This window comes from Gopherus evgoodei, chromosome 5 (genome assembly GCF_007399415.2).
Source record: "Gopherus evgoodei ecotype Sinaloan lineage chromosome 5, rGopEvg1_v1.p, whole genome shotgun sequence".
In the NCBI taxonomy this organism is placed as follows: Eukaryota; Metazoa; Chordata; order Testudines; family Testudinidae; genus Gopherus; species Gopherus evgoodei.
The window spans coordinates 99,129,211-99,154,546 of record NC_044326.1 but is presented as its reverse complement, the minus strand read 5'-3'; the positions used below and the strand labels follow the sequence as shown (position 1 = coordinate 99,154,546).

Sequence of the window (25,336 nt, the reverse complement as noted above, 5' to 3'; positions counted from 1 at the left end):
TTTTTTGGTTTTTTTTGAAAGGAGTATGGGAATATTAACCCTTAAAAGTATTTTTGCCTATTGACTTAGTGGAATTAGAGAAGGTGGTGAATGTCAAGATTTCATGTAAAGGTTATCTATTTCCTCTCCCATCAAGGTGCTGAAGTAGATCACTCTCCATGTTTAAGGTGACTTCCACTTTCCATTTCAACCAGAACATGATATTCAGTCATCTGTGGCCTGAAACCTCAGTTAGTAAGGATAAGGGCATTGAGGCCTAGATCCTCAAAGGTGTTTAGGCTCCTAACTTCCACTGATTTTTCAATGGAAATTTAAATACCTTTTTGAGGCTCTGGGCCTGAATGTGTATCTTTTAAGAGGACAGACATTTTCAGAATATTAGACTGACTTGTGCTTTGGGACATAGGAAGGTGGTCCCATTTATACATGGATGAAGGAAGGTATGAGAATAATGTAGCTTAATGCCAAAAGTCCCAAGAGTTTAAAAAAATACTGTCTGAGTAATAGCTTTCATCTTTGACTAAGAGGTAACTTCATTAGAGATTTGCAAAGAAGCCATCTCAGTTCTATATACAGTACTACTAATACAGGTGGTGGGGAAGGTACTGTGCATCAGGTGCCAGCTGGACCTTAAACTTATCCTAGGGATTTATGTACTGCTTTTCAAAATCTCATGCATCTGAACTGGTGAAATAGATTTAAGGAGGCTAAATAAATACATTTACCTGACTTTTTTTTTTTTTTTTTTCTTTTTAGTTCCTATGTTATCAGTCCAGCAGGACTGTTCTGTTAGGCTTTTTTTTTCTTCTTCTCCCCCAATGATTATTGTTTTCCTTTACTGGATTAACGTTCTCTGCACCCTTGGTTGCTCCTATTCTTTCCATACAGCCTCAGAGGATCAGTCTGATAAATTTAGCTTTTCTCAACTATACCATGAGTGATCTATAAAAAATAAGGCATTTTTGAAAAATGGGAACCACCTATGGGAATGGTTGGAGTCTCTGAAAAGCTGATTTATTTATAGTGTATGCTTACATTTTTATAAATTTAATTAAATAAATAATCACTGCAAGAATGGAAGTTTTTAAATACATGAACTGTTAGGCATCAAATGATAAAACACTTTGAGTACATACAGCATAAATACTGCTTTTAAAAGGCAGTTGAAAATTTTCTGCTTCAGGAAATTGAAACATCACGTAGGAAGTATGAAAGTCTTCCTTTCACTTAAAAATATTAAGGTGTTTACGTTCCCACTAAAATGTGTGCCGCTGGTTTGAACTTTATTACTTGGCAGAAAATTAAACTATTACTGTTGTGCAGACAGTGGTCTAAAAATTTTGAATTCCCTAGTAAACAAATTTGTTTTATTAAGCAATGCCAGTCATCTGGAACAACTTTTTATATTTCTTCTAGTGCCTGTAAAATTCAGAGGTTCTAAAACTTTTGTAATGGTAACCCCGTTCACACAGCAAGCCTCTCTGAGTGCGACTTCCCCTCCCCCCCCCCCATTATAAATTAAAAACACCATTTTTATACATTTAACACCATTATAAATGCTGGAGGTGAAGTGGGGATTGTGGGGTGGAGGCTGACAGCTCATGACCCTTCCCGCCCCCGCAATAACCTCATGAACACCTGAGGGGTCACGACCCCCAGTTTGAGCATCCCTTCTAAATGATAGTCTTCAACATCCTGTACTAAAGTATTGCATAGTATGACACTTCGCTAATTCTATTCTACCAACTATGTTCATTTAAAAAAAAAAATTCTTTAACATAACCTCTTAACATTCAATGTTTGTGATCTCTGTCTGTACTATCATAGTGTGGACACCACATACAGAATCAGGAACCCATGATTCCTGTTGCACTGGTATGGATTCCCCTTGGTTGCTTTGGGCAAGCCATTTAACTCTGCCTCAGTTTCCTCATCCTTAAAAGAGGGGTAATATCTACATTACCTATGGGGCTGATGAGGACATCTTATGTATTTTTAAAATATTCAAAATGTGAAATAAATGTAATTACTTCTGCCCTAGAAACTGTTGTGTGGGTTTTATGGAACTGCTGAATACCCACAGGATCCATTGACTTCAGGGGCAGCTGCAAGTGCTCAACACCTCTGGAAAATTAAGCTGTGATTGGCTAAAGTCCAATTCTGCATACCAGAGCCCAATAGTACACAGCTGGTATAATCACTAAATCCTATAAAAGAAAAGTCCATATGCGCTTTGCATTAAATGGGTAGGTGAGATGAACCTATAGAGTTAGAAGGGGACAAAACTAAGAGACCATATGCTGCAGTCTGAATGTATGGGAGAGATTTTTTTGTTCGTTGGGAAGAAGTGATACTCATGCCAAGGCCTAAACAGGCCAAAGCCTTTCCTGTGGTGTAAATCAGAAAAAATACAAACTGGAGAGAGAATGGTAGAGAGATCTACCATTATTTGAAAGGAAAAGTTTTCTATGGGACGTTATCCTAAGGAAACCCATGATATTTGCTATAATAATAAAAAGGGATTTTATCAGTGCTGTTGTTTGTAACGCACTTCCTTTTTGGGGGGTATTAATAATTATACAGGACTGTGCTTCAAAATCTAATGTCAAGTGTTCCCAAGAAAGTTTCAAGTCCCTGTTCTATTGAATAAAGACAATCTTTTATATAATCTTCAGTCTCTTTCTTTCGGTTTTATTTTCAATTACTTTAAATAAACATCTAGCCAAAAATGATAAAAGATGCGCTTAAGCCTACCACTGACAAAGGGGAAGGGTTTCAATCAGATTCCAAGATCTTTCAACCACTGAACTGAAGGATAGAAATACGTGACCGCTGTGAGTACATTCACAATCCTCTCCAAATTTATTCCACTTCCTATCAAAATTATTTCAGCCTTCTTTGGACTGATATGAACCCAGCATTATGGGAGAACTGCTATCTCTGTTAGCTAATAAGAGAGCAGAATCTGGGTTATGTGGAAAGGAGAAGTAAAGTTGAATATCATTAGTATCTTGAGGAGCTGCCTAGCTCAAAACATCTCACAATCTCCCTAGACAGTTTGCATGTGCCCTGAATAGGAGGGTTGTGAAGACTGAACCCTATTAGAGACTAAGGAAGCTCTTGAGATGAAAATTTGCCCAGCTCCTCCCAAAGAATAAAGAATGCAGCTACTCTAGAGAATCGGAGCTTGTTTAGTGATAAAGAGCCTCAAAAATAGAAGTTGTCACTGTCATTGACTGATTTACTCTTTTCTTAATAAAATAAATAAAAGGGAAGATTAAAGACAGAACAGAAATTGAGAATGCTAATGAGAAGATCTGACCTAATAAGCATGAGCTTATCTGCCTCAAAGGTGCTCAGAAGAAAATGCCTAGTTTTAAAACTGGCTGATTTGTAAACCAGTTCCTCTTCTCTGTAAAGAAGATCTAATTACCTCTTGCTAGGCAACTTACTGTCTCAAAAACAATTCTGATCAATAATAGACATGCTCTCTCTATTGACTTTGGCTTGGCAGCAGTTCATTTTTGCAGGTGGTTTGTGTGAATTTTTTTGAGATAGTCTTTGTATATCATAAAGGTCTATACAAGTCACAAGTAAATTTCTCTTGCTTTTCAACTCATTTTTTCATCTCAAACTCAACTCAAACTTATTTTGTTCATCTTAGCTTGCCTTCATTTTCTATAGACAGAAAGCATAGACAACCATGCAAGTGATCAACTAATTGAGCTATTTTTCCTGTCTGTAGAAAGAAAGTGTTATCAAAGCTGTAGCCTGAAAAATTCAAACTGAAAATAAAGCACAGATTTAAAGGGAGGATAACTAGCCTGTGGAACAGCTTTTAGAGGATTCCCCATCACTTGAAGGCTTTAAATAGAGAAGCTATTTTTAAATCAAGCATATCTTCCCCAAAGAGATCTATTTCAGCCACAAGTTATAGGCTTCAGTGCTGGAATTACTTGGTGCAGTTCAGTAGCTTCTATTATAGAAGTGGTCAGACAAGGGACTAAATCTGCAAAGAGAATTAGGTGTTGCAATGCCTAATTTTTAGAGGTCAAACCACCCCATGCAATCCACAGCCCCAAGTTACATGCTTACACTTTGTTGTCTTTGAAAAGTGACATCAATATACAGTAAAAAGAACAGGAGTACTTGTGGCACCTTAGAGACTAACAAGTTAAAGGCTTAGAGGGTCAGGCTATTAATCTTTGGATTTTCTCTTGTGTAAATGATGTATTTAAGAGGAGCCTACTTATATTTAAGGAAAATCATCAGAGTACTGGATGATATTTTAAATTTGAAGAGAACCTACTGTTGAATTTTGTATGGTGTTTGCATACACTCTGTATTTATTGTTTGTTTGTTTTTATCTCCAGGAGATGCCCTTGTTGCTGTAAATGATGTTGATGTGAATGCTGAGAATATAGAAAGGGTTTTGTCTTGCATTCCGGGGCCTATGCAGGTATTGTACTTTTGATAGAACTATATAGTGTGTTTTTGATATTTATTGGGCAGTGGTAAATATATTACCTGTATGCAAAGAGCCAAGTTATAGTTGCTGTGAAAATTGCAACTTTAAACACTATGATCTGTGTAAATAGAGGATAATATATGAAATGTTGTGGTGTCTTGATCGTACTGGCTAGATGAGATGGGGAAGGTTGAATGGTCTGTAGATGTTAGGTATGAGGCAAAATATCACTGTCTTGCTAATAATAATGGACAAGTACGCTGTTGGTCAGAAGTGGTGGGTGAATAATGGGGAATTTTTTAGTTTGTAATCCACAATTGGGATATATATGATGAAGAGTGAGTGTAAGAGGATTTTTGAATTATAGGCTGTCTTGGCAAGATGCTCTTTATTGTGGTGATGGGAATCATGTACGTATCTAGGTAGATAATTTAAAATAATTGTTGTCAATATAAATGATGGCCACAAAGTCACATCTAGGGAAAAACAACTTGCCTGTTAACCATAAGAGCATTTAGATGGTACACTATTGAGATCTCTGCTAAATCAAGTTGAGATCTTGGACTCCCAGAAGGCACACATGACAAATCCAACAACTTTTTGTTTAAAATATATATTAAAGATATTGCTCCTGATTAAGATGGAGGATTTCATCCTTTTTCCACAGACCTGCTCTTTTATCTGAACAAGGATCCTGGAGTCAAGATAAAAAGTTTATAGATTCTGGTACTGGGAAAACAGCAAATAGACTTTTTTGACCTCTGATATACAGGCTCTGTGCTGCCTGCACTGGAGATATATAGACATAACAGTTCAATTACATCTTTCCCATTCTGGGTCTGTTTTCCTCTAGTAAGCAGATACATTCTGCTTCCACTGAAAAAAGAGTTCGTAACGAACGATATGAAAGCATCTTCCTTTACTCATTGAAGTTAGGGTTTGAGTAGAATAAAAATTACTGTATCTGTGAATAGTTAGACAAGATTGAGGCAGTGAGAGCTCTGGAAAACCTCTCAGACATTGCTGATATTCCTTTCCTGTACCAATGTTATTTATTATGTGTCTGTTACATTTCTGTAGTTTGCTTACATACTGTAATGTTACATATGTGGTCTATTATGGTTTATTTCTATTCCCTTATGGCGCTCTGTTTTGCTGCTGGAAAAGCTCTATATAAACATTTGATTCCATGTGCTCTGTATCTCTGTTTTTAAATCAGTGGTTAAGTGAGTGGTTTCATACAGACTTGGGGCCAGTTTCTGGAGTGTCACTGACCAGCACATTCAGGAATGGTAAAAAGGTGGCTTAAAGTTCACATATGCATTTCCATAATCCCGGTACCATCCCCTTTGTACTGAATTAGAGTTTTCCAAGGATTACTTAAATTTATGTTCTCTGCAGATGCCCCGTAAGGACCAGCATGATTTAGGGACACCCCAGCCAGGCCCCCTTTTCCCCTATTATACTGGCAACAGGGAGAGAAGGTGGCATGAGAGCTCTTATATCAGCTCTATGTCATCAAGGATTACCTTTGTACTGGGTAATCTTCCTTTGGCTGCTTATGCTAGTTTTAGGCCCAACTATGTTGGTGGCGTGGTACAAAGCATAGATAATCTGGCCTTACGTTTGAGGCTAAGGATATGACTACATTAGATTTCCAGAAAACCTTTGACAAGGTACCTCACCAAAGGCTCTTATGTAAATTACGTTGTCATGGGATAAGAGAGAAGATCCTTTCATGGATTGAGAACTGGTTAGAAGACAGGGAACAAGGGAGAGGAATAAATGGTAAATTTTCAGAATGGAGAGGGGTAACTAGTGGTGTTCCCAAAGGGTGAGTCCTAGGACCAATCCTATTCAACTTATTCATAAATGTTCTAGATAAGGATGTAAACAGTGAAGTGACAAAGTTTGCAGATGATACTAAACTGCTCAAGATAGTAAAGACCACAGCAGACTGTGAAGAACTTCAAAAATATTTCACAAAACTAAGTAAGTGATTGGGCAACAAAATGGCAAATGAAATTTAATGTGGATAAATGTAAAGTAATGAATGCTAATGAGAAGGGGATAAGTTTAGAAGATAAATTAAAAAAAGAACAAGTTAAAAATCACTTAGAAAAGTTAGATGCCTGCAAGTCACCAGGGCCTGATGAAATGCATCCTAGAATACTCAAGAAGCTAATAGAGGAGATATCTGAGCCTCTAGCTATTATCTTTGGAAAATCATGGTAGATGGGAGAGATTCCAGAACACTGGAAAAGGACAAATATAGTGCCCATCTATAAAAAGGGAAATAAAAGCAACCCAGGAAACTACAGACCAGTTAGCTTAACTTCTGTGCCAGGGAAGATAATGGAGCAAGTAATTAAGGAAATCATCTGCAAACACTTGGAAGGTGGTAAGGTGATAGGGAATAGCCAGCATGGATTTGTAAAGAACTTATCGTGTCAAACCAATCTGATAGCTTTCTTTGATAGGATAATGAGTCTTGTGGATAAGGGAGAAGCGGTGGATGTGATATACCTAGACTTTAGTAAGGCATTTGATACGGTCTCACACGATATTCTTATCAATAAACTAGGCAAATACAATTTAGATGGGGCTACTATAAGGTGGGTGCATAACTGGCTGGAGAACCGTACTCAGAGAGTAGTTATTAATGGTTCCCAATCCTGCTGGAAAAGTATAACAAGTGGGGTTCCGCAGGGGTCTGTTTTTGGGACTGGCTCTGTTCAATATCTTTATCAACGACTTAGATATTGGCATAGAAAGTACACTTATTAAGTTTTTGCAGATGATATCAAACTGGGAGGGATTGCAACTGCTTTGGAGGGCAGGGTCACAATTCAAAATGATCTGGACAAATCGGAGAAATGATCTGAGGTAAACAGGATGAAGTTTAACAAAGACAAATGCAAAGTGCTCCACGTAGGAAGGAAAAATCAGTTTCACACATACAAAATGAGAAGAGACTGTCTAGGAAGGAGTACGGCAGAAAGGGATCTAGGGGTTATAGTGGAACACAAGCTAAATATGAGTCAACAGTGTGATGCTGTTGCAAAAAAAGTCAAATGTGATTCTAAGGATAGAACAAGAAGCAATGGGTTTAAACTGCACCAAGGGAGGTTTAGGTTGGACATTAGGAAAAAGTTCCTAACTGTCAGGGTGGTTAAACACTGGAATAAATTGCTTAGGGAGGTTGTGGAATCGCCATTTCTGGAGATATTTAAGAGTAGGTTAGATAAATGTCTATCAGGGATGGTCTAGACAGTATTTGGTCCTGCCTTGAGGGCAAGGGACTGGACTCGATGACCTCTCCATGTCCCTTCCGGGCCTAGAGTCTATGAATCTATGAATGCACATTGGGGGGGGGAAATAACCCCAACTATACATACAATATGATGGGGGGCTAATTTAGCTACAGCTAATCAGGAAAGAGATATTGGAGTCATCATGGATAGTTCTCTGAAGATGTCCACGCAGTGTGCAGCAGCAGTCTAAAAAGCAAACAGGATGTTAGGAATAATTAAAAAAGGGATAGGGAATAAGGCAGAGAATACCTTATTACCCTTGTATAAATCCATGGTACGCCCACATCTTGAATACTGAGTACAGACGTGGTCTCCTCGTCTCAAAAAAGATATACTGTCATTAGAAATGGTTCAGAGAAAGGCAACTAAAATGATTAGGAGTTTGGAATGGGTCCCATATGAGGAGAGATTAAAGAGACTAGGACTTTTCAGGTTGAAAAAGAGGAAACTAAGGGGGCATATGATAGAGGTCTATAAAATCATGAGTGGTGTGGAGAAAGTGAATAAGGGAAAGTTACTTACTAGTTCCCATAATATAAGAACTAGGGGCCGCCAAATGAAATTAATGGGCAGCAGGTTTAAAACAAATAAAAGGAAGTTCTTCTTCACACAGCGCAGTCAACCTGTGGAACTTCTTGCCTGAGGAGGTTGTGAAGGCTAGGACTATAACAGGGTTTAAAAGAGAACTAGATAAATTCATGGATATTAAGTCCATTCATGGCTATTAGCCAGGATAGGTAAGGAATGGTGTCCCTAGCCTCTGTTTGTCAGGGTGGAGATGGATGGTAGGAGAGAGATCACTTGATCATTACCTGTTAGGTTCACTTCCTCTGGGACACCTGACATTGACCACTGTTGGCAGACAGGATATTGGGCTGGATGGACCTTTGGTCTGATCCAGTATAGCCATTCTTATGTTCTTATGTACGCTGCAAAACAAAAAACCATGGCAGAGAGTCTCAAGAGCCTAGGGCTACAGACTTGGGCTTGTGGGGCTCACACTGCAGCATTAAAATGAGCCATATAGATTTCTGGCTCAGGCTGGAGCTCAGGCTCTGAAGCACACTAGGGTTGTCAGGCGTCTGGTTTTTGACTGGAGCGCCTGGTCGAAAAGGGACCCTGGCAGCTTCGGTTAGCCTACCCGCTTCCGTGGGCTTCAGAGCCCGAGCACCAGCCTGAGCTGGAACATGTACATGGCTGTTTTTAGCTCTGTAGCACAAGCCCAAGTCTGTAGACCCAGTCTTTGACGCTCACTGCTGTGGGGTTTTTGTTTGTTTTTTGCACAGTAGACATACCTTCAGAAGCTTTTATCCACAGCTAACACAATTTTGCTGTGGCCTCACAGCTTTCAGAGTAGGCACTTAAAAATAAGAGGGGGGTGAACTTGGTGATTGTACACTGAGCAACTTTTTAAAAGGAAACCATTTACAGAATTGTGGTAGTAACTTTTCTTCAGGAAGCTGAATCAGTTTCTTGTACTTAGAATGTAATATTGTGGTGAAGTGCTGTTGTCACAGTGCAGTTTGCATTTCCGTTTTAATGTTGTACACTGGATGCATTGATCTGTATTTATTTGTTTTTATAAATCTTTCTAACAATAATATTGCAAGGCTTATTTTTTCATTTTAAGGTTGATTTTTTAACATAACATTAATGTTTATTTTCAAATTGTAAACTATAACTCTTGTATTACACATTATGGCTAGTTAGGGTTTACAGCAGTGAATAGCACCCTAGTTACATGTGCACACCGTAATTCTCTAATGTGTGATGAACCCCGCATGCTGTTTTGACAAAGAGAGCCTTCCCCAAAACAACAAGCAGTATGCATTACTTTTGAGACTGTTGAAATTGACCATATTTCTAGGAGCCACTGAGCAGATACAAACGTATATACTATTAAAACAATTATTTTATCTTAGAAATTGTTAATTTTTATACTACCCATGTTCCAGATAATTAAATATTTCAAGTTACTTTGTTAAATCTACCTCACCAGAGACATTGTACAGATTGATGAGAGATGAAAATTAAAAACTAAACTTTTCTCATCACAGAATATGTCCCAGTGTGTGTGTACACTATTCTTAATGCTGATCAAATTGTTCAAGATTTAATCCAACTCCTACAGATAAACATTTCCTATAAAATAAACTTGTCTAGTGTATTGGGAACCTGACTGTTTTCTTCTAATAGTATACAAAAATAAGTAATAATAGTGAAGACATGTTTACCATTCAGAAGGCAAACAGCAACTAGAATTTTTGATTTCTAGGTCATTACACTCAGATGACCACACTGCCATTTACAGCAAAGTTGGTGCTAGAGTTTATAGGTTGTACATCTGCAGTTGCATAAGTCTAAGTGCTAGTGTGTCAGTTTAGGAAGGTTTCCAAGATATTTGACACCATGGAGCTTAACTAAACTAGTGAAGTTGTGGTAAAGTATTGGCAGAACTCCAGTGTAGAAGAATCCTGTTGCATCCTGCCTTTGACAAAATAGGTAGTTGCTGTAGCTACTATTGTTTACTGAACGAAAAGCAGACAATGTTGCTTAATTAATTGTGTCCTTGTTAAATTAGAGCATATATATTGTTGCTCAAACATCCCATGTAAACTTTTTTATAGTAGTTAATGATAATGCAGCCTTAACATTCCCATTGTCAGTAAATCTGTCAAGCAGAAAGTGATTGCTTGGAATGTATAACTGTTTCTCATGTTGGCTTTCCAAAACCTTTTATTAAAGTGCAATTATTTCCCAGTAACTGAACCAGCTTAAGTCAAGCCAGAAGAGTGATTGTCTAAATAGACTGTTGGAGAATTTTAATATATAGTTCGGGTTTTTTTGCAATTGAAAACATTCTGTTCATGCTGCAGCAGAAATAAGTTTTGTTGCTTGCAAGCTTTAGTAAAAAAGATTGCTTGTTCACAAACTGAGAGGTTAGTGTATTATCATTCGCTATGCATTGCAAAAGACATTGGATATAAGATGGTTGCAGCTGCATAAGACAAACCATAATGTTCTAAGTCAGTTATTTCCATAATAAGTTGTCACAGCTCTTTTGTTGAGTATACATAACTTTTTGCTATTTGCCTTTTCAGAAAAAAAATCTCTAACTTCTCTTAGCCCCAGTGAATGTGAATATAGTTTATCTTGCCCATGAGCAATACTTCTCAGATTGTGCTTATCTTACACAAATATCAATTTTTGGATCGATAACGCCCAGTTTATCATATTTGTAAATTATGCCCACCCAGCACCACAAACAGTTGCTACATCAGACTGTATTTTTTCAAGGCAAGGACCGCATCTACCTATCTGCTTCACCTGGCACAATCATGCCCTGATTCTGAGACGTTTGGGTACTACCACAATGCAAATAATACAATAGGTAGGTAGATACAGAAGTAAATAAAAAATGAAACAAAAATATCCTTATTTTAACAAACCAGATTTTCACTGAATATCTGAAGGTTTTACAGCAGTCCTTGGACATGATCTAGAGACTACAGAGTACCCCAGCCTCAGAAAGATCTTAGAAAATCCTGAATATTTACACTTTTAGTTTCATACAGAATCTACATTTTAACTCGCTGTAACCAAACCAGCTGCTACTTAATTTGACACAGATCACTGCTAGTGTTGACCCACTTCTGCTTAGCTTTGCTCATAAGAATATTGAGGAGTCTTTTACCACTCTTTAGAAAAGAAAACCAGACCCTATTTTAGAACAGGCCTAAGTAAATACAGTGATTTACTTAATTTAATTCAGCTTGGCTGACTGTGTTTCTTTATGTCCCATGAAATTATTGCAAGACACGCAGGCTCTACTGTACCCTAGTCATAAGGGTAACAAGAAGAAGAAAATCTCTGACTTTCTCCAGGATCTATTTTAACCAAATACTTTGAAAACGTTCAGTTAAGTGAATGTAACTGACATTTCTGTATTGTCTTTCAGCCAAAGATCCCAAAGCACTTGGTAAACTTTACAGAATATATGTATGGACTTTGGGCTTCCTACATCCTAATTTATTTTAAGTGGGGGAAGTAAGGAAAAGTGTTGTTTGTTTTTTTTTATTAAATGAGTGACCATTAAAATGACCTTTTTTTTTTTTAAGTGGATGATTCCGTGAGCTGCCTGTAACCCACAGCACTGATGGTGTAATCCCACATGTTCCAGGTCTGCTTTTGGACTACCTCTATCCTTAAAGCCCAGAGTTGGGAGCAGCTAAATTTCTAGTCTGCTCCCCATTCCCAGATGACAGGATGATAGGGAAGCGAATGATTGAAGGTAAAAGGGGCAATTGTGGATGACAAAAGGTGGTTCTAGACATGGGAAGAAAGTAACTTCCAGCTTGTGTAGAGGAGGGCCAGTTTGAAGTTGTGCTTGTAGAGGTAGGGGTCAACCGGTCATTTTACCACTGCTAGAGATCACGTAACTCACACTCACTCAAACCCGTCACCCCAATCGGGGGATGGGCCGCCAACAACAGATCTCCGGAGTCCTCTATCCTGGGCCATTCGTTCTAACTGGTTCCAGGTATAGCCCATTTTTTTGCTATCCGCCTGAAGGTCACGTCGCCAGGTATTTCTTGGACGGCCTCTTTTCTGCTTGCCTTGAGGGTTCCACCGCAGTGCCTGTCTGGTGATGTTAGTTGGCTGCTTGCGTAGTGTATGTCCTATACAGCCCCACCTTCTCCTTCTGATTTCTTCCTCTGCTGGGAGTTGACAGGTCCTCTCCAAGAGGTGGATGTTACTGATGATGTCTGGCCAGCGGATCTGGAGAATCCTTCTGAAGCAGCTATTTATGAGGGTCTGGATCTTCCTGATGGTGGTTTTGGTTGTCCTCCAGGTTTCAGCTCCATACAGTAGGACTGATTTCACATTGGAGTTGAATAGTCGAATTTTTATTGCCAAAGACAGCTCTCTAGAGCTCCAGATGTTCTTGAGCTGTAAGAAGGCTGCTCTTGCCTTACCAATCCTTACTTTAATGTCTGCGTCTGTGCCACCCTGCTGGTCGATGATGCTACCTAGGTAGGTGAAGGACTGCACTTCTTCCAGGGGGCTTCCATTCAGTGTGACTGGGTCATTGCTAGTGGAGTTAATCCTAAGGATCTTGGTCTTGTCTTTGTGAATGTTGAGGCCAACCTGTGATGACGTGGCTGCCACTACGTTGATCTTCTCTTGCATCTGCAGTTTACTGTGAGAAAGGAGTGCAAGGTCGTCAGCAAAGTCCAGGTCATCAAGCTGGGTCCACAACATCCACTGGATTCTGTTCCTACTCTCGTAAGTGGATGTCTTTATAATCCAATCGATGACGAGGAGAAAGAGAAGTGGTGACAACAAGCATCCTTGCCTGACTCCAGTTTGCACCTGGAAGCTGTTAGTAAGCTGCCCTCCATGGATCACTCTACAGTGTATACCGTCATATGAGTTCTTGATCAGGTTGACCACCTTTGCTGGGATGCCGTAGTGCCGAAGGAGCTTCCAAAGGGTCTCTCGATCCATGCTATCGAACACTTTCTTATAGTCAACAAAATTGATGTATAACGAGGAGTTCCACTCTGTAGACTGCTCGACTGTGATGCGAAGCATTGCTATCTGGTCCGTGCATGATCTGTTCTGCCGGAAACCTGCCTGTTCATCTCATAGCTGTGGATCGACGGCATCCTTCATTCTGTCTAAGAGGACTCGGTTGAAGACCTTCCCTGGCACCGACAGGAGTGCGATTCCTCTATAATTGGCACAGTTGCTAAGGTCTCCTTTCTTGGGGATTTTGATGAGATATCCCTCTTTCCAGTCTACCGGAATCACTTCTTCTTCCCATATCTTCTCAAAGAGGGGGTACAGCATTTCCACTGAAGCATCCAGGTCTGCTTTCAGGGCCTCTGCTGGGATGTCATCAGGTCGAGCCACCTTCCTATTCTTCATCATGGTGATGGCTTTTCTGATCTTGTCTCTGGTTGGTTTATCGCAATTAATTGGGAGGTCCTCGTTAGCTGAATTGATATCTGGTGGATTTGGTGGTGCTGGTCTGTTCAGGAGTTCCTCAAAGTGCTCTGCCCATCTGTTCATCTGTTGTTCTATACCTGTTATAGACTTCCCTGCTTGTCTTTAACGGGACGTTCTGGCTTGCTGAACTTTCCAGACAGTCGCTTAGTAGTATCATACAGCTGTTTCATATTACTGCTATATGCTGCCTGCTCCGCTTCTGCTGCCAGTTCATCCACATATTCTCTCTTGTCCTTCCTGATATTCCTCTTCACTGCTCTGTGGGCTTCAGCATACTCTTTTTGAGCTTTGGCCTTTGCTGCTCTAGTCCTGCTGTTGTTGACTGCTGCCTTCTTCTTCTTTCTAGCGTTTATCTTGATCAAGGTCTCTGCTGTGATCCACTCTTTCTGCTGGTGTTTCTTAATTCCAAGCACTTCCTGGCATGCTGACCTAAGTGTCTCTCTCACTTTCTGCCATCTGTTTAGTACACTGTCTTCCTCTTCCTCAGATGGATCCTGTAATACTGAAAACTTATTCTTCAATCTCAGTCCAAAATCTTCCTTGGTCTTATGGTCCTTCAGAAGGCTGACGTTGTACTTCACTCTTCTGTCTGACGTGTCTATCCAGTTCTTTTTCAGCTTCAGCTTCAATCTGGCCACCACTAAGTGATGGTCGGACGCCGCGTCTGCTCCTCTTCTAACTCTAACGTCCTGCAAGGATCTTCTAAACTTCTTGCTAATGCAGGCATGATCGATCTGATTTTCTGTCGTGCCTGCTGGTGATACCCAGGTACTCTTGTGGATCCGCTTGTGAGGAAAGATGCTACCTCCTATGACCAGGTTGTTAAGTGCACACAAATCTCTCTCCATTCTCACTCATCTCTCCCAGAGCGTGGGTCCCCATGGCTTGCTCGTATCCTGTGTTGTCAGGTCCAATTTTGGCATTAAAGTCTCCCATAAGGATGATAATGTCTTTGTCTGGGAGAATCTCTAATATTTTCTGGAGTCTGTTGTAAAAATAATCTTTGTCCTCCTCTTCACTGTCATTAATTGGAGCATAGCACTGAACAACATTCATCTTAATCCTCTTCATTTTAGTTCTGAAGGATGCTGTGATGATCCTGGGACCATGTGCCTCCCAACCAATCAGTGCTCTCTGTGTGGGGTGCGTTGCTCTCTTCATGTCCTGAATATAGCAACACCTCTCCTGTCAACAGTCATCTCTGCCCCGCTTGTGTCCATCTTGTCTCGCTAATGCCTAATAGGGTCAGGTTGTTGCTCCTCATCACTGCTGCAACCTGCGCCGTCTTTCCTGACTCGTACATGGTCCTCATGTTCCATGTGCTTATGGTAATCCTCCTGGTTGCAAGAAGGGTAATCGGCTTAGTGGCTTCCTCACCGCTTTTACCACCCAGCGTCATGCATCTTCGAATTGAAGACCCTTCTTTTTCCAGGGTAAAAGTCTCTGTCTCTATTGTTGGCGTTTCTGTAGCAGGTTGATTTTTTATGGGGTGGAGTTGCTAGCCCCATGCCCAACCCTCCTCCTTTATCATGACTTGGGACAGGCAGATGGCCCCAAAGGACCTCTCTGGTGGAGTTGAGATCATGTCATGTATCACTGAAAAGTAAGCACTTCTAAGGTAAAGGTGGCAGCTTTCCTCCACTCAGGAGAAAGTGAAGAATATCTTTTAAATATTTGAAATGACAGAGAAATCTTAAGTAGACAGAATGTCAGAATTTAGCCATGACCCTGAGGCTTATAGCCATGTTCTCACAAAAGAATACAACACACCTGTGTACACCAGCAGTGAATTTGTCCCTGTAACTGGTATATAGAATTGATGATGCAGAATTTTGGATGCATGGTACTACCAACTGCTTAGAGTACTGTATATATAAATGATTTCAAAGTAAGTGATTATTGGCATATGTAGATATTACATACAAATAAACTATGTGGAAAAAGTGTTGTTTAGGTTGTAAAGTCAAGCACTCAAAAGGCAGGAAAGGCCAGATGCAGGTTGCCTGTGCAACTTTAATGTGGTTTCCCCTGTGCATTTTGATAAAGGCTGTTATTGATCACATACTATTTTTCCACAGGACTCTTGCCTCATTCAGTGCACAGGATGAATGGTGCTCACTGAATGAGATGGATGAATTCATATTTCCTAAGTCTTAGGAATCCTAAGTTCAGTTCTAGAATGGAGTGGTGCTGTAGTGATTTTCTATCCTTCTCTCCCTGCCCCCTTTGCTCCTATTAACCTGCTCTGTCAGGCTTGCGTTCCTATCCTTGTTTCTGCACCTTACCCCTCTGCATTTGAGTTAGAGGTCTTCATCCTCCTCCTCCTCCATGCTGCTTGGACGCCAGCAGCAGGAGCACTGAGAGCACAAAAAAAGATTGTCTCCCTCAATTCTGCTGCCCAGCTCCACAGCAGCCCTTGGCAGCTGGGTGGAGCAATTATAGGGAACAGTCTACTCAATGCCTGTATCCTTGGAGTGGTGCGTGCTCTGTACAGATGGAATCTTTGGAGAATATTGCCAGCGTCTATTAAACTTCTACTCTGTGCAAACTGTGATTTTCAGAGTCTTATAACTTGGCTAAATTTGAATGGTTTTTTATGAGGAAAGCAAAAGACATAGTCACTGCTCCAACAGAATAGAGATTCTAGAGTTTCTCAGTGAAATGGTTGTAAGAATTTTTAAAGTGGGCAAAACCACATATTTTTCCCTAACTGCATTCTTGTAAATCACTGAACCATTTTAGTTGGAACTTTCTAAAAATGTTCAGTCGAAGGCAGACTCCTGGCATGGAAAATTTCAGCCTGAACAGTTAGTTTGGCAAGTTATAAGCTACTGAAAACAGGGTTTTATAACAGGGAGGTGCAAGGCAACTTTAAATAGGCGACACTGCCATCTCTGCACATAATAAAAGCCATCTTTTTGGATATTTGGCTTTCTTGGTATTCAGATTATCCTTTTTCTTAATAAGATTTCATGTCAGCTGTGTCTTCTTTAACCAGAAACTCTCCTGAAGCTGGAAAAGGGATGCCCAAGAGTGGAAGATACAAGATTGTCTTAGAGGATTTTCCCCTTTCCCATACAGAAGGATGGGGAGACCATGCACAACCACCAACTCTGTGGCATCATTTTGTCCTGTCTCCAGACTCCATGTTGTTTTTGTATTACTTGTAGCATCTCGGAGCCCCAGTCATGAATGAGGGCCCCATTGTGCTAGATGCTGAACAAAAAAAATTGTCCATGCCCCCAAAGAATGTACATTCCATGTATGGTAAGAGATGAGAGGTAGATACAGGCAAATGAGGGAGTCCAAAGAAACAATGAGAGCATGATAGACAGTGGTCACAGCACATTAGCTGCATCTCTGTTGTCAAGTTTTTTGTAGACCTCACAGCAAAGGGGAGTTTTAAATGGGAGATTTAAAGGAAGACAATGAGGTGGTTTTGTGGATGTTTATGAGGAGCTCACATGTATGAAGGGCAGCATAGGAGAAATCACAATGTTATTTGAAAATATAACAAATGATTGATGGAGGCTGGCATCACTGGCAGAGTGGAGGTGAGAGTCAATATCTCAGTGTTTGAGAGAGGATAGGAAGGGGGGAGTATCCCTTGGCTTGGAAAATGGTAGAATTGAAGGAGGAGAGAATATATATGTTGTGAAGGTTGTCAACATAGGCACAGGTTTTCCACCAGACACACTTAGCAGGAGTGAAGGAAGCAGGTATTGGGGGTGAGCCAGAGCTGTGGGTGGCAGTGACAGAATAAAGGTGCAAAAGAGGCAAAAGTGAAGGATAGTTAAGCATGGAGAGAATCAACAACGATATCAATGGGAGAAAGGGAAGAGACATAGAGAACAGAAGAGAAGTCATCACCATTGCTGTACTAGAAGTCACTGAAGGGTCTGTGAGAGGGAGGGGGCAGATGAGTGATGCTGAAAGAGACCAGATGATGGTCAGAGAGGGGGAACTCCAGTGATGGATCAGAGTTGAAAGCAGTGCTTGATGAAGATCATCTCAAGTGAATGTCCATTTGGTGAGTGGGTGAGTTGAACCAAGGCTGTAGGTCAAATGAGGAGGTAAGGGTGAGAAGATGGGTGGCTAAAGGGTGGGTGGGTCATCAAAATGGAAGTTTGAAGCCACTGAAGATATCGATGGGAGAGTGTGATGAGAGGAAGAGGAAGAGCCATGAGTTGAAATCAGAAAAGAAGAGTGATGGGGAGGAGCTGGGTGGGTAGGCAATGACACCAACATGCAGGGGGAGAGGGAAGAAGAGTTGGATGCCGTGCTCCTCAAAAGAGGAGAAGGGGCAAGGGGGAAGAGGAAGAGGTTGGAAGTGGCAGGAATGGGAGAAGAGAAGCTCAAGGCCATCAGTGGGAAGGAGAGATGGGGAAGTGGAGGGTCAGATGTCGAAATGGTTGCAGTACATGATAGTCTTTTTGCTGTTTCTTGACAACCATGAGTATTGTATACTGTCCATATCGCTTGCTAGATTTTCTTTGAAATATTTTTTTTTTCACACACACTACTTGCTTTTGTTCAGGCTTCTTAAGCTTAATTGCTATTGAGGAAGCATGACTGTTTGTTTTTTTTCCTCACATCAGTTACCCTAGTTCACTGGACAGAACCAAGGTTCCAGTAAAGTCAATGACATAGCTCCCATTGGCCTTAAATGGAGACAGCATTTTAGCATGTAGTATACTGCCTTTGAAACTTCCGTCCGATCAGATATTTTGAAGTTAATTTCCAAATGGGCAAACAAGCCTTCACCAAGAAGGTAAAACCTTTTTATTTTCCCTTTCTGAAAGGTATAATTTTAGGCTCAAACAAGAAATAAAAATTCCTTTGTGTTCCCTATCCTATACTTACTGTGCAGTTTTCATTAAAAAAGAATTGTATTAATTAAATCATTTTTAAATTACTTTCATAAGCCTACTGTACATAAAATGCAGATTTAAAAACACATTTTGAAAAATGAAGAATCCAGTTCCAAACCAAACTTATACTTGGATTTGATGTTTAAAATTCCAATGTATATACCCAAAGCTAAAAATTATACTTGTTTTTAAAGAAAGTAATATAAAATAGTTGTCAGCAGTACAATTTTTTGTAAAATGGATATAAATGAGTGTCACACTTTGCTTGTTAGAAGAATTGGAATGGCAGGTAAGACTTGGAATGGCAGGTAAGACAACAAATATTTGTGCTTTCTACTTATGGTATATAAAAGATAGTTGTTAATGTGCAGTCATAAATCAGCACAGCTCTTCTTTTCCTGCTTAATTAAAAAAAATGATATGGTAAGGAACAATGAAAATGTACTGGCAAGTTAGTTTGTGGTGAAGAATTCAATGGCCACTGAGTTCTAAAAATTTACTGAAAGGTTGGTGGTGGTTTGTGGTCCAACTTAAGTAGGTTGCATTGCACTAATATACCTTTCTAAACTGATGAGTTTAAAATATTAAGGAAATATTTCTGAAAAAGAGCCTTAAGAACATGTAAATGTGTAAATGATGCCATTTTGAAACAATTTTTATGTAATAATGTTTCAAAATGGTGGTGCTAGATTGTGTTCAAATAAATCCAGAGCAGGAAGTGTGTATTTCTGTTTTTAAAACCATAAAAAACAAGCATGAAAACATATCAAGCCACATGCCTAGTTCACATGGTTGATAAAACATGTAATCGCTGGCTTTATCATTGGTAATACATGGTTATATAACGTTGAATGTATAAGTGGCTTTCTTCAAACCACAGGGATTTTTCAGTGCTTGTCTTTTACGTGTTGCAAAATTTCTTTGTAGAGAACTCTCTCTACCACAAAAAAGGATAGAAGAGATTACAGCTCTTCTTAAAGCCAAAATATATTTTTATTTTAAATATAGCTCCATTTTTATAATATATTTAATTATTTTAATAGGTGAAACTTACATTTGAAACTTCAGTCTTTGAGCATGAAGGAACATCTCAACAAAGGTATAAACAGGCACAGTCTGCTATGAACAATCTCGTCAAGCTTCTATGGGGAGAAGATAATATGGACCTTCAGCTGGCTATCCAAGGCATGCCTCATATTGTTATGTACCTCACGCTTAAATTGGACTCTGAAACATCTAAGGATGAGGTATGTGATCAACCAAATGAAGCAAAAGACAGGCAGGATTCAGTTTAAATCAATAGATGTCAGTAAATGTTGATTTCAGGTGACACACTGAAATCAATGAAAAAAAATCCATCAGTAACAGTCAGTGCACCCTCCCCCTACACCTTGCACCTGCAGGGATGTAGTGTCACCAGCCCTGTAGCAGTGCAGAAAGCCCTCTGCAACTGTGTTGTCACAGGAGTGAGTGAGGTGGGCTGTGACAGTGGAACCACAGAGGGCGCAGCCATAGAGACACAGATTCTGGATCCATGTGGGTGCTGGGAAGGCTGCAGTTCTAGCAGGGTAGAACAGAAGACCCCTGGCCAGGCCTGCAAGGAGGAGGAGGAGGAGGACAAGCTCCCAGTTGCAGGGGAGGCCACCCCACTGCTCAATGGGTCTGTCCTGTGCAGGAACTGTTCAGTAACGAGGTGGCCTTCCCAAGTGCTGGCTCTTCCTCCTCCTTGCAGCTCTGGCTAGGGTTCTCTGCTTTGCCTCTACCCTACCTCAACTTAATTTCCTGCAACTAAAAATTAAAATAGTTAAAAAATAAAAAGTTAAAAATACAAATTAATTAGTCTAAATTGCACAAAAAAAAATTAAATCAGATTCTGCTGAGTCTAATTATAATGTCAATTGTTGTGACTTTAAATAAAGGTACCTCATGTTTACTAATAATTTTCTAAGTGATTCCATCTTATGGTCAAAGTGTCTGCAAGTTATTATGTCTATTATGGAAATCAGGCCTGAAATTCCAGGAAAAAGTTGGAGTCCAGCTTACAATCTTTAACTGAGTTTTGAAACACTGCAGCACTGCTGAAGGTCCCATGATAAAGTACATTACCATAGGTTCTTAGATATAAAGTGAGAAGGAATATCTTCAGGTTTTTACAGTTACCTGCCACATTCTTATCATGCTGCATTTGAACATTGCTTTATAAATGTAAAGCACTATACAAGTACAAAGCATCCTAACTCATCAGAATTTTTTTTATGAGAGAAGCTGGTAGAAAACCCTATATTTAAGTTGCTTAACGCTTTCCATTATAAAGGATTCATGGGACCTTTTCTTTGGGAAGCATTAACATTTTCTTTGTTTGTAGCAGGCCATTGATATTAGGCACGAACAACACCCTCATGCTCCAGAAATGCCCTTTCTTTGTCCTATGAAATTCCATTCAGTTTTCGCTGAGATATAAACTATTGAGAATTGCTATTTCCTTTCTCTCACTTTTATGTTTGTCAGGAAAATGTTTTCAGAGTGCAAGTACAACTGAACACAGGAACATTTTAAGGTTGGGTTCATTCCGTTGACAAAGCAGAAGCAGCACACACTGTACGAGAAATGCCTGGGAATTATCAGAACAGCTGTGGCAGGTAGGGAGAGAGAGAGAAGCCCAGCCCAGCTCAACTATATCTGCCCTCGACCCAACATGACCAGGGCCGCTTTAGGAGCATCACATGGGGCAGCAACCAGGATCCCTACCCTAAATTGCCCCTGGACTCAGCACTTAGTCCCAGGAGACCATTTCCCCTCACTCTTGAGCACTATATGGAGCAGGAGCTTTCCAAAATCCCAGGGTAGCAGGTGAGAGGAAAAAGGTGGGCCAGGCTATGTTCTTTTCCTCTCTTGCTGCTGACTAATGCCTAGTGGTCCATCCTTCTTCTGGGATAACATCTTTCTCCAGTTGCCAATTAATGCAATTTGTTCTTAGTTTAAGTGGCAGATGTCTTCACTGCCATGATGATGGTTAGGGTTTAAATTCTTCATGCATTATGGAGTGGAGAGTGTTAGATGCACATAAAGGAATTTGTTTTTACCGTTTTCCTTTGTGAGAGAGAGGAGGGTAACCTAAGAAATTACTTTAACCCGTGTTCCTTCCCCTACATTTAAAAAAAACAAAAAACTGTTTTAGTTTGCAAAATCAAACTCTTGAAAGTAAGGATATGTCAGCTTTACAACTAGTTAATTCAGCCCCTTGTGTGTATGCCTTATGATACTGTTGCATGTTGTTTTTTTCTGCAGGACTGCTGCTTCAGTCAGTGTATAGAATGGACAGAGGGGGGCAGAATTAACGCTACACAGGCAACTATAAATCTGGCATTTCCTAACTTTTCAATCCTAATAATGTTCTTTGAAAACACACACCCTCTTACCCTCCCACCCCCCATTGGGATAAAGGCTACATTATAATACTATAAGCCAGCAGTTCTCAAACTGTGGGTCAGGATCCCAAAGTGGGTTGTGATCCCATTTTAATTGGGTCGCTAGGGCCAGCATTAGACTTGCTGGGACCCAGGACTGAAGCTGAAGCAATGGGTCTCGGGCTACAGCCCCCTCTCCTTCCACCAGGAGTGGCAGGGCTTGGCCTATGGCCCCGTTTCTCCCCACTCACAACAGCATGGCTCAAGCTTCGATGCGCTGCCCCAGCCCAGGTCAGAAGGAGGTGCAATGACGTTTGAGAGCCCCTGCTGTAAGCTTTGCTTTTCAAGCCTCTCTCATATCATATAGGAGACTACACTTCCATGATCAGAGGTGGCTATGGTACAAAGTAGTTTATGCAAATGTCTTCTATAAACCCTTCAGGGCCACTCTGGTTCACTTTCTGCTGTTTTTTGCAACCTAAGACTTCTCCCATTAATGTACAGAAAATCTCAGAACATTTCTCACTTTGGTATTTTCCCACAATAAGAACGTATAAGGTATTCTCAACTGGCAATGGAATAAATATAAGAAGCTTAATCAAAGTTCACTTACAATATGTTGTGAATGGTTAATTTTTCTTTTTAAAATCTTATGCTGCAGCTCCTTGTCCCCATTCATCCAATATGGACTATATGGTAAAGCTAGAGACAGTTGTCTTTTATAAAGAAAGAGACAGCATTGTCCTGGTGAAACACATAAACTTTAATATTACCAAAATAGTGAAAAAATACAAGGATAACCAAGGCTTATCTGTTTTCAGAGCTACTAGTTGCCTCATTAGGAGGTAGTTAAATGTGGCACAAGTACAGTCCCTGCGCTTGGGTATGCGAGGGCCACTCCCTCAGTCACTAGGGTGACCAGATGTCCCAATTTTGTAGGGACAGTCCTGATATGTGGTGCTTTTTTTTTATATGGGCTCCTATTACCCCCCACCCCGTCCCAATTTTTCACACTATCTGGTCACCCTATCGCTACCCCACATGGCACCCATTGTCCTATCCCTTCTCCACACTTCTCTGTGATACAGGACTGGCACATAAGGAGTAGTACGCTACACTCTTGAAAAAGAAGTTTCAGCTGGCCTGCTCCCCCTACATTCCAGGGATAAATTCTTCTCTGAGCAACCCCAGAGGTGGTGCAATCTTAAACAGCCACTAATGCTGTCTTGTGCCTAAATGGCACAACTGAGCTCTTAAAAACATACATTTTACCAAAAGAACGCCATCTCTTTTGGAGAAAATTGTCCTGAATGTTATCCTATTAACAGTGAATGAATAAGGATATGTTGTTCCAGAGTCCAGAGCTTACGTAGTTTGGATTGGAAATGAAGAAACATATCTATCTATCTTCTATAAGTGATCCTTTACTGGGCTTTCTATCTCTATCTTGTGGCTGATTTGGTGTGCAAATCACATCTTAGCCTCATTAGTAAATAATAGCAATTTATTCTAGTTTCTCCCATTTATGAGCCCAAGGCACTCAAAAGCAGAATTAAAGAATCCTAAGCCTCACAGAGCTCTGGCTGTTGTATCATAATGTAAAAGTCATCTGCCTATAAGAAAATTAGTCTTCCATGTAATCACAGGTTCAGCTGGTAGGTTGCATCTCAGTTGGGCTTTTTAGAACAAAGTAAATATTTCATTCCATTGTAACAGATTTCTGTACTTGGACAGTCTTCCAGTGATTTCATGTTTTAAGAGAATAATGTTATTTATGTCTTTTCTAAATGATTGATATCAGTATTGGAAGAATTTGTTTAGTTTCTATGTAAAGCAAGCATTATTGAGCAACTAATGAGACCCTGTTGGCTTTTACAAATACTTACCATGTAAATTCTGCAGTAATAGTTCCTATTTTAATAGCTTTTGAATGAATCTTGCAGCGCTCACAGTCTTCTTGTGTACAGCAAAGCAGCAGACTATTGTCTCCTTTCACTGTGGTGTAAGGACAACTTAAAACATCCTTTGTCAGTGTCCTTTGTTTGAAGGTTGTGGGAGGTTTTTAGCTGGTCCTCTCTATTTTGACAGGAGTCCCTTCAGCCATCTTTCTTGGTGCCAAGACTGTTCTGATTAAAGCAAACTGTTTCTTGGCAGTTCATTATATGAGAAATGAGGATAATGGAGATAGAAGAGGTGGGATTTACTAACAAAATAATATTTCCAAGCAATATTTTAGTGGTTCTGTTCAGAAAATATTGTATTCTTTTAAGATTAACTACTTTGTCATTTATTAATTCAATTGTCCATGGCCTTTGCACCATTTAGACAAAATGACACTTTTCAACTTGCTTGGAAGACAACTGATCTCCTTGTGTGGTGATAAATACTAAACCTTACTAACTCATTAATATATAGATGGTGCTGCTGGGATCTTTTGTTATGTTTGTCTTTTCTTTCCCTGGGAAAGTGTATAGTTATTTCGCAAATGAACAGTGTAAAGGTCCCTGTTCATTGGGAAAGAAAAGATTTTTTTTTTCCTAACCCATTGCAATGCTGTAATTAGAAAAGACTTTTTTTCTTGATGAAAGGTTGATGCAGAAAATCCTTGTTGCAAACAAGTATTTAAAAATAGAGCTAATTAAATTGAATGAAAGTGGCAGAGCTTGCCAGTTCTCTCAATAGCGAGACTTGAAATTCTTTTAATCTGATTGAAAAGAAAATGTCCCAACAAAATTTTGGCACAGTCACTGTTGCTTTTATTTGTTAAGAAAGATAATTTAATTTTTAATAGTATCTCCTGGCCTCTCTGTCTTGGGTAGACTTGATATTTGAATTAGATTATTTCCAGGCCATCTAATAAAGATTGAAAACACTGTATAGGTTGCAATATCTCTGTAGGTATCAGTTATTAGCTCTGTACATTTTCATGGGTTGACAAACTACACCAAATATGTGGGCATTATTATCCTTTAGTTTATTATTCCCACACAAAAGTGCTTTAAGTTAACAGTTATATTAATTACTTCAGAAACCTTTATGTAAAATAGGTAACTACAGCATTTTCCTTTAAGAACCTAGGAATTTAAAAGACTGGAAAGAATCAGGTAAATCATTTAACTAAAGATTTATTACCCCTACAATTACTGATTCTGCAATTTTTTGCCCTGAGGCAGACTTCTGCTCCTGTGCAACCACGTGTAGACAATTGCATGCTCAGCACCATATTTGTTAATGACCTATGAATTATTTCAATATATACCTACT

The 25,336-nt window shown here is 39.7% G+C and overlaps 1 protein-coding gene across 5 annotated transcripts in view; it reads left to right on the top strand.

Moving 5' to 3' along the window:
- INTU (inturned planar cell polarity protein) overlaps window positions 1–25,336 on the top strand; it is a 114,990-nt gene that overhangs the window by 28,969 nt on the left and 60,685 nt on the right. For all 5 annotated transcript variants that reach the window (XM_030564133.1, XM_030564135.1, XM_030564136.1 and 2 more), the window contains exons 3-4: window positions 4,374–4,459; window positions 19,709–19,912. In XM_030564133.1, the coding sequence (XP_030419993.1) occupies window positions 4,374–4,459; window positions 19,709–19,912 (290 nt within the window). The remainder of the gene's footprint in view (window positions 1–4,373; window positions 4,460–19,708; window positions 19,913–25,336) is intronic.